This window comes from Anopheles merus, chromosome X (genome assembly GCF_017562075.2).
Source record: "Anopheles merus strain MAF chromosome X, AmerM5.1, whole genome shotgun sequence".
Taxonomy (NCBI): Eukaryota; Metazoa; Arthropoda; class Insecta; order Diptera; family Culicidae; genus Anopheles; species Anopheles merus.
Window position 1 is genome coordinate 15045384 of NC_054081.1, and position 13498 is coordinate 15058881.

At 50.5% G+C, this 13498-nt stretch overlaps 1 protein-coding gene across 1 annotated transcript; it reads right to left on the reverse strand.

The window, feature by feature from the left end:
- Window positions 1–450: 450 nt before the first annotated feature.
- Window positions 451–8223, reverse strand: LOC121598403. Its single transcript, XM_041925204.1, has 3 exons — window positions 7174–8223; window positions 6964–7101; window positions 451–3294 (listed from the first exon to the last, which is right to left on the reverse strand). The coding sequence occupies exons 1-3, from the start codon at window positions 7459–7461 to the stop codon at window positions 2533–2535; spliced, it is 1188 nt and encodes a 395-aa protein (XP_041781138.1). The 5' UTR covers window positions 7462–8223; the 3' UTR covers window positions 451–2532.
- Between the last annotated feature and the right edge of the window lie 5275 nt (window positions 8224–13498).

The following is a 13498-nucleotide window of genomic DNA, read 5'->3' on the forward strand; positions in this document are numbered from 1 at the left end:
TTAAGAAAACTTTCCTTTTTACCACTTTTTACTTTGTTTATACTCAATTACACTTCTCTGGGGACGATGGCTATCATATATATAATCATATAAAAAATGTAAACAAATCGTGCTTAGACCCCAGAGAAACATAAACCCAACAATAGTCTGGCACTCAAAGCGTTAATCCGTCACTGAGCTGGTGAAGCTCGAATGAAATCTGCGCTATGGAAATATCACGTGTAATGCAACAATAAATATCATAAACTCACCCTTCCCACTGCGAACTGCTGTAGTATGCGAACCAGTAACATTTCCTGCCGTACAAATCACAGTTCCAACCAATTCAGACGACAGAGCATTGATTGATTGATTGATGGCGAATGATTTCGGACGGTAGCGATACAAGTGGAAATGGAAAAGACGTGCAATTTTCATTAGATTTTTGTCATTTATCTGATTTTTCCTTCCACTCTTTCTCCCATTCCCTCATTCATTCGAATTTTTCGGCCATTGTTTTGAGCGACTTCTCTCTCTTTCTCTCTCTCTCTCTATCTCTCTCTCTCTTTTTCTCGTACAAACACACTTTCGCTGGGATGCAAAGATACTCTAATATGACGCAAGGATGAGACGTGATCTTTGTACATAGGAACGATAAAATAACTTACTACTGAACAATATTGATACAGTTGAAACAGGAAATTAATTACAATAAATAGTGCATTGGCAAATAAAATACTAAAAACTATACCATCTCCCCCCCCCCCCCGGCTCCAGTACACAGGCACGGGGCTTAAGCTGCACGTCTTCTCTCCCCCCAATCTCTCCAACCACCCTTACATAGGAGCCTGCCGAAGGGTAATTTTGTGCTAGTTTCAAACCAACAAGCCACACACATCCGGTGCCGCCCTGCTTAGCGCAGGCTTCTTATTACCAAATGTAGCTTTGCCTCAAGACGACCAAAACTCACAGTTTTACCACCTATATTCCCTATGTTCCTAACAACAGCAACTCCATAAAAATGTCTGATGCTGTACGGTCATGCCTCTCGCTTTCGCTTATGCTAACAAAAAAAAAATCGCCGAAGCTGCGTTATAATACTGTGCGTATTTTGGTTTTCTGCTGTTTCAATTTACAATCCGTCTAATCCACACTGGGAAGAGCAGTGCGCAAGGCTAATCCGTTTCGTTTGTTGCTGTCACTTTTGGGTCATTCCAAGTATATATGTGTGTATGTGTTTGTTCATATGCGCATAGAATGCAAACGCGTGTAGTGGTGTGCGTCCCGACAGCCGTACGTTAAAGCGAGTCTTATAGTCGGCCTCTCTATCACAGCGTTACTGTCTAGTAGTTGCTAGTTGTCTTTACAATTTCCCCATCCGCCCAGCGTGTGCAACGCGTGGGTTGGCAGAGCATTCGAAGCGCAAACGCAAATTTTGACAGAGCCCGATTTGTCGGGATTGTTTTTACTTGCACTAATGCCAGACTCTGTGCTGCTCTTGTAGGAGCAGGTGGTTATCTCATTGCTTGGAATGTTGAATGCTTCTTTAAAACCTATATTGTTAAGAATGTAAAACACAGTCCACTGGCACAACACTGCAACTTCCCTTCTGTCCCGCTTGAAACAAGAGTGCAGAAAACTAGAAACATGTTAAACAAATTCATTAAACAACTAAACACTAGTAAACCCCGTAGTGCCGGGAGCTAGATTCGCTTATCCTAACTGCTTAACTAACTGGGATATTAAGTACTTGTTTCGCTTGGGGGCGCTGACGCCTCTGTAGCTGTGTGAAACCTGCGTATACTCTAGCTGCGCTTTCCGAGATCGTCAAAGTGTTAAGTGTTTACTACAGGGAGAAGGAAAAGATCGCAGAGATTTACTCAGAGATTTGCTGAGAAGCCCGTTCCGCTTCGTCGATTCCCAACTGCTGAAATGCAATCAATTAAAAGCCCTACAAAGAGCGTCGCTTTGGGCCACACGCTGCCGGCCCCTAACCCATCCTCCCGATTGTGTTTGTACGTCAATAAATAGTGTATAAATAACTATCCGTAAGTTACTGGCAAGTAGTGCGCGTCCACGCTTAATGCTATCCTCACTCTCTCTTTTTCTCGTGCTGCTCATCTCACTGCTTCAAAAACGTTCGCAACACAGGCGCGCAAGGCACAGTCCAAGTTTGAAAGGCACCTGGGGGAGTTTTTTTTTGTTTGTTTGCAGACGAACGTACGTTTCTTTACACGCGCTGGCAAAGAGTGGACCACATTTTAGTATCACTAAACACTATACCTAGCTATTATTGTACGCGGCTCAAATCCTGTTGTTCGCTGTATTTTCGTTGCTTGCGGAACTGTCCGGGGATAACGCTTTACACTCTCTCACCCGTTCGATTTTCCTAAGGATGCAACGTCAGGCAAGACCACGTGCGTCGTGTTGGCAAGCCGTGTCATGGCGTTCGCGGAAGGCACTTGCAGCCGACCGACTTGTAGAGAGACTGCCGGGTGGAATGTAGGCTTCAACTTTCTGCTGCATACGGGCGAACGATGCGGTTTCGGCCAGTTAAACCTGCTTGTTTCGCGCGTGATTGTTCGGCATTCGGGTACCTTTGCGGCCTTTGGGCTGCCTGCTGGTTTGCTGCTGCTGCTGGTGCTTCGATTGCTTCTGCTGACCGTTATGTCCCGCTCGGTTGTGCTTGTTTGGCTGCGGATGCTGCTGACGCTGCTGCTGCTGCTGCTGCTGTCGGTGTTTCTTCTTGAGCGGTTTGCACCGTTTGTTGAACTGCGAGCAGTACGGGCACTTCTGGCAACTCATGTTGACCGGCTTGCCTTTGTGCACCCGCTTGCCGCCGTTCTGGATGAGCTGCCCCAGGTGCTGGCGCATGTTGGTGAGGAAGCAGTCCAGCCGGCACATGATGTACCAGATGTGGATCTTAATTTCGCTCGCGTCCTGAATGTTGAACTTGATCATGCGCTCCATGTGCGCGGCATCGATCGTCTTGTTCCTGGCGGGCAGCACTGGCTGGATGGTATCCGTTGCCCTGCTCTTGCTCGTCGCCGGCTGGCCGGCCGATGCCTTGCCCTTGCTGGTCGCTGACTGGTTGCCCGTTGCTGCCTTGCCACTGGTCACTGGCTGGCTGGCCATCGTCCGGTGCTCCTGCACGAAGCAGAGCAGCTGCAGGTTCGCCCCGTTGACGCTCTCGAGCGCCACCGCCTCCTCCCGGTTGATGTTGGTGCTCTCGGAGTAGTTGTCGTGGAACGTGCGCAGCAGCTTCAGGTAGGCCCAGTAGACGGACAGCCTTCGCTCCCAGGTTGATTCATTCTTCTGTTCAGTGGAAGAGAAAGGAAAGACGTTTGGTGAGGACGTTAGTACACGTAACGAAGAGCGTTAATTTTGGAGTACAAAATAGAAAAAAACAAATTGTGTTATTTACAGACTTGGATATTCTTCAAAAATCGAAAGCACCCTTATTCCATATTCTGCGCAAAACGAACTACCATTGTTGTTCCCCGTCAATAAAAACGTGCAGTTCGTCTTGATTCAAACCAGAATCTAGTAGCCCCTGCCAGATCTTAGACGATCGCGTCGCCTCCACGTGGTGTGGCGGAATAGGCATGGGGGCAATTAAGTTCCCCAATTTCACCAACGATTCCACTATAGACATGCACATATCGCAGGTATGTGCGTGGAAAAGAACAATACTCCACAAAGTCCACCAACAGTTCAGTTCAGGAAGCATTAGCCGAGAATGTGTGCCAAAATGTGGTCCCGCTGCACTGCCAAAATCCTTGGAGGTTCCTCAGAATCATCCACTTTGGCACGCAGAAACACACAGAGGAAGGAGGGAGGGGGGGGGGGAGGAGTCCACCAATCGTTAGGGTAGTAAAAAAGGCAAAAAAGTTGCAACTAGCCCCAGCGCAAGCGGTGCTATGCGCGACGATGCTGCTTTGCTGGTATTTTTGGGCCGGCGCTGGATCTGTAATTAAAATCATAACTCATCAAACCGAAGCGCTCCAAAGCCAAACGGCGCTGCGTTTTGGGCTTTCGGTCAGCCCGGCATCATCATCACACACAGACGCACACACGCACACACACGCGGGGTATTATGATTATATCTGCGTAAATTTTGGATTAGTATTAATTTACCTCCTTTGATTGATCCCTTTTTTATTGTTGCTGTTGTTGTTGGAGGAGGAGGAGGAGGAGGAGGAGGAGGCGGAGAGGCGGTGCTGCAGATCGTTTGGTTGGGGTTGCGTTTTTGTATGCACCGTCGGGATGCTGTTCCTTTTTTTTGCTAGCTTCTTGTTTCGGCTGGCATATTTAAAAAAAGGTATTTTATTTTTTTTGTTTTACGAGCCCGCGCGGCAAGGCTAAAGCGGCGGTTTCCTCCATTTCCTCCCCAAGAACAACAACACAACAGCAGCAACGAACAGAGAGAGAGAGAGAGAGGAGAGAGAGAGAGAGAGAGAGAGAGAGAGAGAGAGAGAGAGAGAGAGAGAGAGAGAAAGGTAAGAGAAAAGAAAAAAACACAGACACACAAGCAAAATTGGACAACGGTTTAAAAATCGGGCCCCGGCCTTTTAACTACCAGAAAACGGAACAAATCGGTCGCAATTTGCACAACACTGCACCAACCCGCTTATTTGGGGCCGCGCGCGCCCTCCCCGCCCGTTCCCCTTGGCCCGAGAGGAAGGCTCCTGGTCCTTCCATAAGATGCACGTCCGCGCGCGCGTGTGTGTGTGTGCATCTTTTTGCGGAAAGATCAAACTTCTTGGGCCGCGGCGAGCACATATCCTGTGAGACGTATGGGTACGCGTGCGTTGATTTATTCACAATAAATCCCTCCCGCATCCGTCGCTCGCTTCCTGCTCCGCCATTGGGAAGTGAATTTATGGTGAACGCTATCGTGGGGTAGCATATTTTTCATTTTTTTCGCTAAGCGAGCGGCAGTCTAATGTGTTGTCTGTGGGTCCTATTTTACTCCTATCGGGTTGCAGTGCTGAAAAATCTCGAACCATCATCGAACCGTTTTTTTGGGGTGGAAAGTTACGATTTTTTTTGCTTTTTTTTACAAATCGCTGATTACTTAGCTCGCCCGGTAAGCTCTCTCTTTGTTGCAGGCGCCACAAATAGAGTGTGTGTGTGTTTTTTTTAATGTTCTTTGTGAGTGTATTATTATTGTTATTTTTTGTTTCGCTCAACGCTTATGCGAATCTTTTTCCATGGCGTGTAGGACATGGCGCCGAAACACGTGTACACAAAAGAGTGTCTATATATGTGTGTGTGTGTGTGTGTGTGTGTGTGTGGTTGTGGAGTGGTAGGAAGTAACGGGGAATGGCCATGTAAACTATTAAATCGTTCAGACATTCCTCGGCGCTGATTCATCTCGGCGAAGTGCCCAGAGCGGGTTGTCTGCTAAAAAATCGTGTGCGTTACACACACACACACACACGTGCTTGCTGATGATTAACATTGCAAAAAGGGTGTAAGACTCCCCACACACTGCCAGAAGTGTCGGCAGCGGAAGCTTATCGGTTTCTGTTCTCGGTAATAAAACTGCTATTGGTTCAATCTTGGATTCTGATTAGAATCGAGCCACTCTCATACACACGCACACCCACAGGCATACCAGAAGCTGCTGGCATAATGTTAGCTCCCACAATTCCGATACAAAATGGGCAACAAGTTAGCTAATAGTGTGTTGCCCTCTTATTTTTTTTTATTCGTATGCTTCTGCTGGTCCCGTACGGGGCCCGCGCATATTTTGTGCCCCCGTCAGCAGTTCGGCGTGATGAAAATGATGCCCATCCGTCGGCGAGGAAGCGGGATGCGACGGGGCAACCAAAATCCAAACACTATACTGCAGCGCGCGGCCCCAACTCCAGCCCCGACGAACGATCCACCAAGGGTGCCGTTTCATCGTTCCATTTTCAAACACCAAACTTTTGCCAACCCGCCAGGATGGGAGGCTGGCAGCAGAGCGGGACAATTGAAGCCGCTAGCAAGGGAGAAGAGGGTGTGCTACAGCAGCGAGGCGAAAGCACAGCAACTAGCTAGTAACTGCAGCGTAAGCTGCTCGTATTTCGTCAATGTGTCCCCCATCCCCGCCTTTGCTTGGGTGCATCACACTTTGCTTGGTGGTCGGGGGCGGGGGGGGGGGGGTTTGAGGGGGAATTGGTGCGGAAGATGAATCAATCACAGCGTCACACGCCCTGATGCAGCGGCAGCAACAGCCCCGAGACGGCGGCGGTGTACGGTTTCGGCACAAACAAAACAATAAAACGAAACGCATCGCAACAAAAAAAACAAAAAATAACAATAATAATAGACAGATCGCTAACTGAGTGGGTTGGGGGAGCCCGCCATACTTGCACCGTGTTTCCCCCGGTCGCCTTTTGCACGGTGCACACGGATCATTAAAGAGATGCTGGACGATGGCCAGCCGTGACCGAGAGGCAAAGGATGGACGAGAGAGGGAGGAGGGAGGCAGTAAGGTTCCAAAATCTCGGCTGTCGTGTTCCGCAAGGGATTGGCCGCCGAAGGCGTTGAAAGGACGGCCCGCGCAGAGGCAGACAAGCAACGGGGCACCGATTTCGCGGTTCCCACGCTTTTATACCCGCGCTGGACACGAGGGAGGGAGGGAGGGAGAAAAACGGGAATGCACGCCGCCATCCGGGGAGGGAGGGATGGGGAGGACATGTGGATCAGTGGTTTTGCACTTTGGGGAAATTTGCTTCCCATCTTTATGCCCGTGCGGGCGCGCGCGCTCGCCCGCTCGCACACCGCAAGCGCGCGGCGCGGGTAATGATCCGGGCGTGAATCATCTCCGCCCGGCCGCCGGTGCGAACTCTCCCGGCGCTGGCACGAGGCTCGTTAAAAAAAAAAACACACGAAAAAGCTTGCGCCCCTTGTGTGCGCTACGAAATATCGATTGATGAACGCACATCATCCTGCAGCCCGGAAAGGCTGCCAAATCGAGCGGTTGCCACTTACCACAAAGGGTTGCAGAAATTTGAACTGGCGCTTGCGAAGGCTGTCGTTCCAGGTGGTGGCGCTGCTGTTGGTGCCGGACCGATACCGCCAATTTTCCAGATCGAGCAGCGTCATGTTCACCTGGATCTGGATGTTAATCTGCGCAAACCGAGAGGAGAAGGGTATATTAGTACCGTTGTGGCGGGCAGATGGCTGACCGGACGGACTTACATAGCTGGCGGTTCGGTTGAAGCTGGAATCGACCTCGGCATTGGTGCTCTGGAGGTTCGAGCCGCACGGCCTCTGCCAGGTTTCGCTCGCCCGGGCCAGCGCTTGCGTGACGTTGAACGGGAACGGCGAGCTGGCCCGCTTGGCCGGCGCAGTCGTCGCCAGCCCGAACAGTGACCAGCACACGGTGAGCAGCAGCGGGAGCAGCAGCGGATGCCGCCGCCGTCGCTGGTGCTGTCGGACATTGCCGGTTTGCCGGCGGTTGAGTGTTGCTGCCCTCGTCGGCTGCATTGTGAGGGATGTGTGGCTGTTTTGTTCGTTTGTGTTGGCGTCCGGAAATGGCTGATAGGATAGGGCTCTCGCTTGTGCGTTTTTTGTTTTATTTTTGTGGTGGATTGGGTTGGTGTTTGTTGGCACGGAAGAAACGAAAAAAAAATCTCACAAACACGAAGGTATACAGGCACTCACTTCGGAAACACAACTTTAGGGTCACAACACGCCAAACACACTTACACTGCACAACGCTCAGCAATCACTAAGGTCCACACGAGGATCCGCCGAGGATCACAAGGACCGAGTTGCACCGTTTTTTTTAAGCTTGCCACTACACCACTGGGGGACGACCAGAGACGACCACACGGAACACACTTCCACTACCAACGCTCTACCACTGGGATGCACTTCGGTTCGGATGTGGTTCGGATGTCTATGGCTACATCTGCGAACTCCTCAGCAGACTGAGGGACAGGATCCTATAGCAGCGGATCCGGCCGTCGCCAGAGGTCCTTCTGGAACCGAGAGGCTTTCGGTTGCGAAACCGACGTAGTAACACACAGATCAAAACCACTGAGTCCGGTATCTCTGGGTGCGAAAATGCTGCACGACCCGGAATTGCGTGAAGTTAACCGTCCGACACTTGGAGTTAAAGAATTTAGTATCGATACCACCACCAACAACAACAACACAGCAAAAAAGCCCTGTTCCGGTATGTATCGATATCGATAGATGTATGCCACAGACGCACTCTCACCGATTTCGTGGGATTGCGATCGTCCTCGGACGGCGTTCAGAATTCGACTGACTCGAAAAGTTTATATTTTGAAAACAGAACAGCTCCGGGGTACCTGCCCCTTGATGGACCGTGCCCGTTCCACCGCTTCCCTCGGGGGTTCTCCGGGTCCCTTTTTTGCTCGCTGCTGCTGCTGCTGGCTCTCTCATGGATATCGCTACTGTCTCGCTCGCACCGCAGCGTCCATTCGCGCGCCGGCTCGCTCGCTCGCTCGCTCGCTCGTGTCCGCTCTGGCACTGGCCGTACGGGGCAGCAGCACAGTGATTCCGTCTCGGTCCGGCGGCCGGATGAGTGTGCGCGCACCAGTACAGGGCTTTCGCTCGCTCCCACCCCTTAGGCGCGGTCCGTGACTGTGCCGTCTCGCTCTGTACCGGACGCTTCCGCAAAACCGGACGCGCTTTCTCATGCTTGCCGATAGACGATGCGTCGTCGTCGGGTCGATCGTCACCGTGCGGCGGGTCCGTCCGTGGCGTCACCGGCCCGACGTCATCGTGACGTCCTAGGCCGTGCGGTGGACGCGTCCTCCACTCCCCATCCCGTACCTCATTCGTAAACGGTACCGGCTCACCGTGGTCCGCGATTGTTTGATCGCGTCGTTTCGCGCCTGCTGGGCCGCCTGCTTTTCACGCCTGCGCGGGAAGTTACCGCCAAAACAGAGTGACAAAAAACCACCCCTCAGCCCCCCCCCCCCCCCCTCCTCGTTGATTATGGATTTCTTGGATCCGCTTGGTGTGAAGCATTCGGAGTGGCTTCTTTTTTTGCTTACTTTATTAAATTTATTAATCAGGCTTCGATAATGTATGGCATGGGGATTCTCCGGCATGCGATCCTCGGAAATAGTTCCGCCCGAAGCTGCTCTGCGGGCCCAGAGCACACCGGCAAATACTGATATTAAACATGGGCGAGTGGAAAAATACTTTCGTGACTTTTTGCTATTATACTATTGTATTGTGTGTGTGTGTCATACGGGCTTTGACGCCAGAATTACTTACTCACCGAGCGTGCGTCAGTTCCGGCAGGATGCAAATATGCGATGGCAGTCTCCGTACAACGCTCTAAGTGATACAGTAGGTGACCGCTAACTGGGAGTTTAAATTTGTGAGAAAAATGCACATTTGCTGTGAATTTCCCTTCATAAGATTCCGGATGTTTCTTATTTTGACCTTTATGTGTTTTTTAACTGAGAATCACTCCAGTTAACGAATTTCCACTTAAAAAAAACTCCAGTAAAACACATCCAGTTAGCGGTCACCTACTGTACCTCATAGGTGACAAAACCAAAGCGCTTTATCAGATGTCTAAAGGTCTAATGTCTTCCGCCGGATCTCGTCCGGACTCGCAGGACTTCATTGGAGGAGGATGCGCAGCCTCACTTTCCCCACTAGCACAAAATTAGAGCGCATGGCATAGAGCACTTTACTCGAGATCTGCTACATCCGGGCCGGATGTCTAAAGGCCCTATTGCATTACAGGAATAATTCTGGAATTCATCTGTCGTTGATTCGTTTTGACAGCAAAATCCACTTCGTTAATGTAATAACACTGCAGAATTTAGAGTGAAATTTATATTTCTATTTAAAATAATATGTGTTGCCGTAAGAGTTGTTTTACGAAGACATTTTCAGATCTGTTCTATGTGTTTCTTTCCAAAAAACACCGTTTTACACCTTGACGGTGGAATTCTCCTTCTTGATAGAATCTACATTGATCTGGACCAAATCATTTTTCCTAGCAAAGTAAAAGCTGTCAAACATCGTTCGATGTACTAATTCCGTTCCAAATTCCTCAATGTTATAGGGCCTTAATGTTCTAATGCCCTCAGTCAGATTGAAACTTGTGGAGGCTTGGATCATTGTGCTAAGCTGGATTTTGTAGGATTCAGCTGGAGCTACTTCAGACAACCTTACACCTCACAGTTGGTACATGGCACATTCTAAAGCTTCCTAAAGATTAAACTAAAGACTCTTTTCGTAACACTTGAAAGATTGGAAGGTCATGACGACCGGGTTATGTGGGCAATTTTTCCAAGATTTATGCAGATGTTCGTTGCAGGACAACACAACGACACCTCGGACATCAATCGCTTCCCTTTTGGGTGTATGTAGAGAAGGCTCTCCGTGCCTGTTACGTAAAGCACACACGCACGTTTGGAAGGTCACGAAGTCACACGACCTGCTCGCTATGGGCTGGAAGCTGACCGGGACGTTGGCTGGCAGCAAAAAAAGGAAATTGAAACAGTACCAGCACACTACAGCACCTTTGCCAGCCAGACTTGCGGAGTTGGAAAAATGTCGCTTATGCTAACCAGGCCGTTGTTGGGGCTCCGCTCCGCAACGAAAGCTGCACAACCTGTTGCATCGTACGTACGTTGGTGCCCGTAAGCGGCCTCCGGGCGGGTTGATTCATTCACCTAGCTGGCGGGCAAACTCTCCCACAACCGTGTGGTTCACCCCCGTGCCAGCTGGGGCGTACATGTTCTGCAGATGACTCGCCGGAACGACCTTTGGAACGTGTGTGTGTGTGTTCGCTTGACGGCCGGTGCCGGCCGGCCTTCCGCTGCTTTCGCTAGTGTGTGCTTTTTGCGCTTCCTCGTACCGGCGCTCTGTAGCTCTTTCCGGTCAGGCAAATTTAGTAGTTTGAAAACACGCTCTGCCCGCGCCGACCCGCCGACCATGGGGCAGATCGAATTACTCATAGCAACTTCCTCAGTGTGTGAATCACAGAAGACCGGTGGCGACGAACCCCCCCGCTGCATGGTTGGAGTGGTTGCCGCTTTTGTTTCGATGGTTGGAGGGAGGGGGGGGGGGGTGCGGAGAGGTTTATGGTGGCTGACCCAAAGCAATCGTGCCGGAGAGCGCGCGCGTCGCATGAGAAGGTCGGTGAAAACTATAGTCCACTTCACTCCCTCCCACCCCCTCACCATCCTACCTCCTGGCACTTTACTCACGGTGACGGTGGAGGGGGTGGATGTGATTCTGCGAAAGGTAGGTAGTGTGTACAGGGAAGCTGCTCGCGAGAGTGATGATGACGGCACACACCGTTTGGTGTTTTCTCGGCATGATTCATGGGGCGCCGGGGCGCGAAGCCGGACGCCAATTTTGAATGGGTCGTAGTCTCGGTAAACCCATGATGCGATGCTGCTGACTCGCGTGCTAGTTTCGGGCAGCTTTGCTCATACGCGTTCCATTCGCTCTCTCTCACTCCATCGCTCTCACCTATGCTCTTTATCTTTCTGTCTCGCACCTTCGCCCTGCTACGTCACCGTTTTGCGCGTACCGCTCGCAAAACCCACGAGCTGCTCCAATCCCACGTGTGATGCGCGGGAAGAATTCTGCCCGAAAAAGGGCATCCTTCGGCGCGCTGTCTGCGTGCTGGCGACCCTCATCCCTGGCGCGAAAGGGAATTTGCATCATTGAGGAACTGATTTACGAGCTGATGCGAAAATTACTGATTCGCGATTGAGAAGGCGATCGATCAATCTGCGGCGTCCGAAACGACCACGACCTATTGGCTGCAGCACGCTTGCAGCACTTTTCCCGCCCGTTTTCCCTTCTCTTTTCCCCGGCCCGGGTGTATGTGTATGTACGAGGGATGCACAAACGATGACGCGGCCTGCACAGGGGCAGGAAACAACAAAACAAAAATAACAACAAAATACCCCAGCAAAAGCACGCCAGGCAAGGTAACAACAGATGCCATAACTTAACGATTGGTGTTACTGACTGCACCGCCTGACTGATACTGTGCGCACCTTTCCCGCCTCCCCGCCCCTCTCACTCCCTTCACCGTCACGTGATAGTGCGCTTGGTTCGTGCATATGGGAGCGTACGAATCTGCTGGTGGGAATCTAGCTGCGAGCGATTTTCTGCCACATTCGGGAGCCTATCAGCTTGTGTGTCGGGGCCGTTTCGTGGGGTCCGGGTCTGCTCATTTTTGTGCCGTTCGCTGTCCTGTCAACCCTTAGATGCGGCTGGGATCGGCGGGAGCCCCCTGGCTAGTGAAGTCTCTTGGCAGGGGTTTGGCCGGGGATGCCACTTTTCGACGGGTGCAACGATTGCAGACTGTCTCTCAGTTGCAGTCTCAGATCAGAAAATTAGTTCGCGTTCTACTTTGTTTATTCTAAATTGGATTCCGAACAGTTTGACATGGTGAACATGTTTGTGAAAAGCTTGTCCAATCGTATTATGTTCCATCTTAAGACAATTTACATTGATCTGCAAAATATTGGAATATTGAAAAATGAGATTTAGACAAGCTTTGGTTTTATCGTGATGACGGCAATGTAAGAAAAAAGGTTTAAAGTACAAGAAATCGTATATTGGGATTGATCTTTGTTTGATCTTGGCAAACCTCAGTGCAGTGAAAGCTCGACAAAATTTGTGCATTAAAAATAAACGATAATACAATTTTATTTTTGAGGATGACGTGCGAAAAAGTGTAAGTACTTTGGAGGTAGTCAACGAATTCATCTCTCGCGGGTTAAAGGACTAAACCGACAACAGGGAAGCTGAGTTGCACGCTGAGTATATTGACTGTCAACCGGTTATACTATAGCTTGAGGATGTCAGCTTACCGCAAAGCACCTATCGCCGATACCTATATCATAGTACCTTTATAGTACACACTAGTGATGGGTAAAGTCTACAAAAATCCGGAGTCGACAACGATTAGACTCCGACAACTGCGGAACCGACTCCGGAAGTTAGTTCGACCCAGTTGTGAGTGTCAGGAATCGCCCGAAGTCGGAGTCGTCCGTAGTCGTCCAGATTCATTTGGCGTCGTCAAGACTCGTTTCGAATCGTCCGGAGAAGGGGCCGCCCGCTGTCGGCCGGAGACGGCATGAGTTATTTTTTTGTTATTGGGCATTTCATTTCGTGGTGTTTTTTTTTAAGTCTTTCACTTTGCGCGTGTACTTCTTAAACAGGCCTTTCTTTCTGATGGACGGCTCCGACTTCGGACGACTCTGGCGGACTCCGAGTGAATTCTGGCGGCTCTGAACGACTCCGGCCGACTCCGCATGAATTCTGACGACTCTGGACGACTCCGGATGACTCCGAATGACTTCATCTCCGGGCGATGGAGTCGGACTAACAGTAGCCGGAGTCGGATCATAGTCGTGTGTGCGCTCCAGGAAGCACATCACTAGTACACACGCCTCTGAGACATGGACACAGTCTAAATCTAATGAAACACTCTTAGGTACTCTGCTATAGGAAGAAGCTCAGAAGGATTTTTGGCTTGGTATGTGGTGTGGTAGCA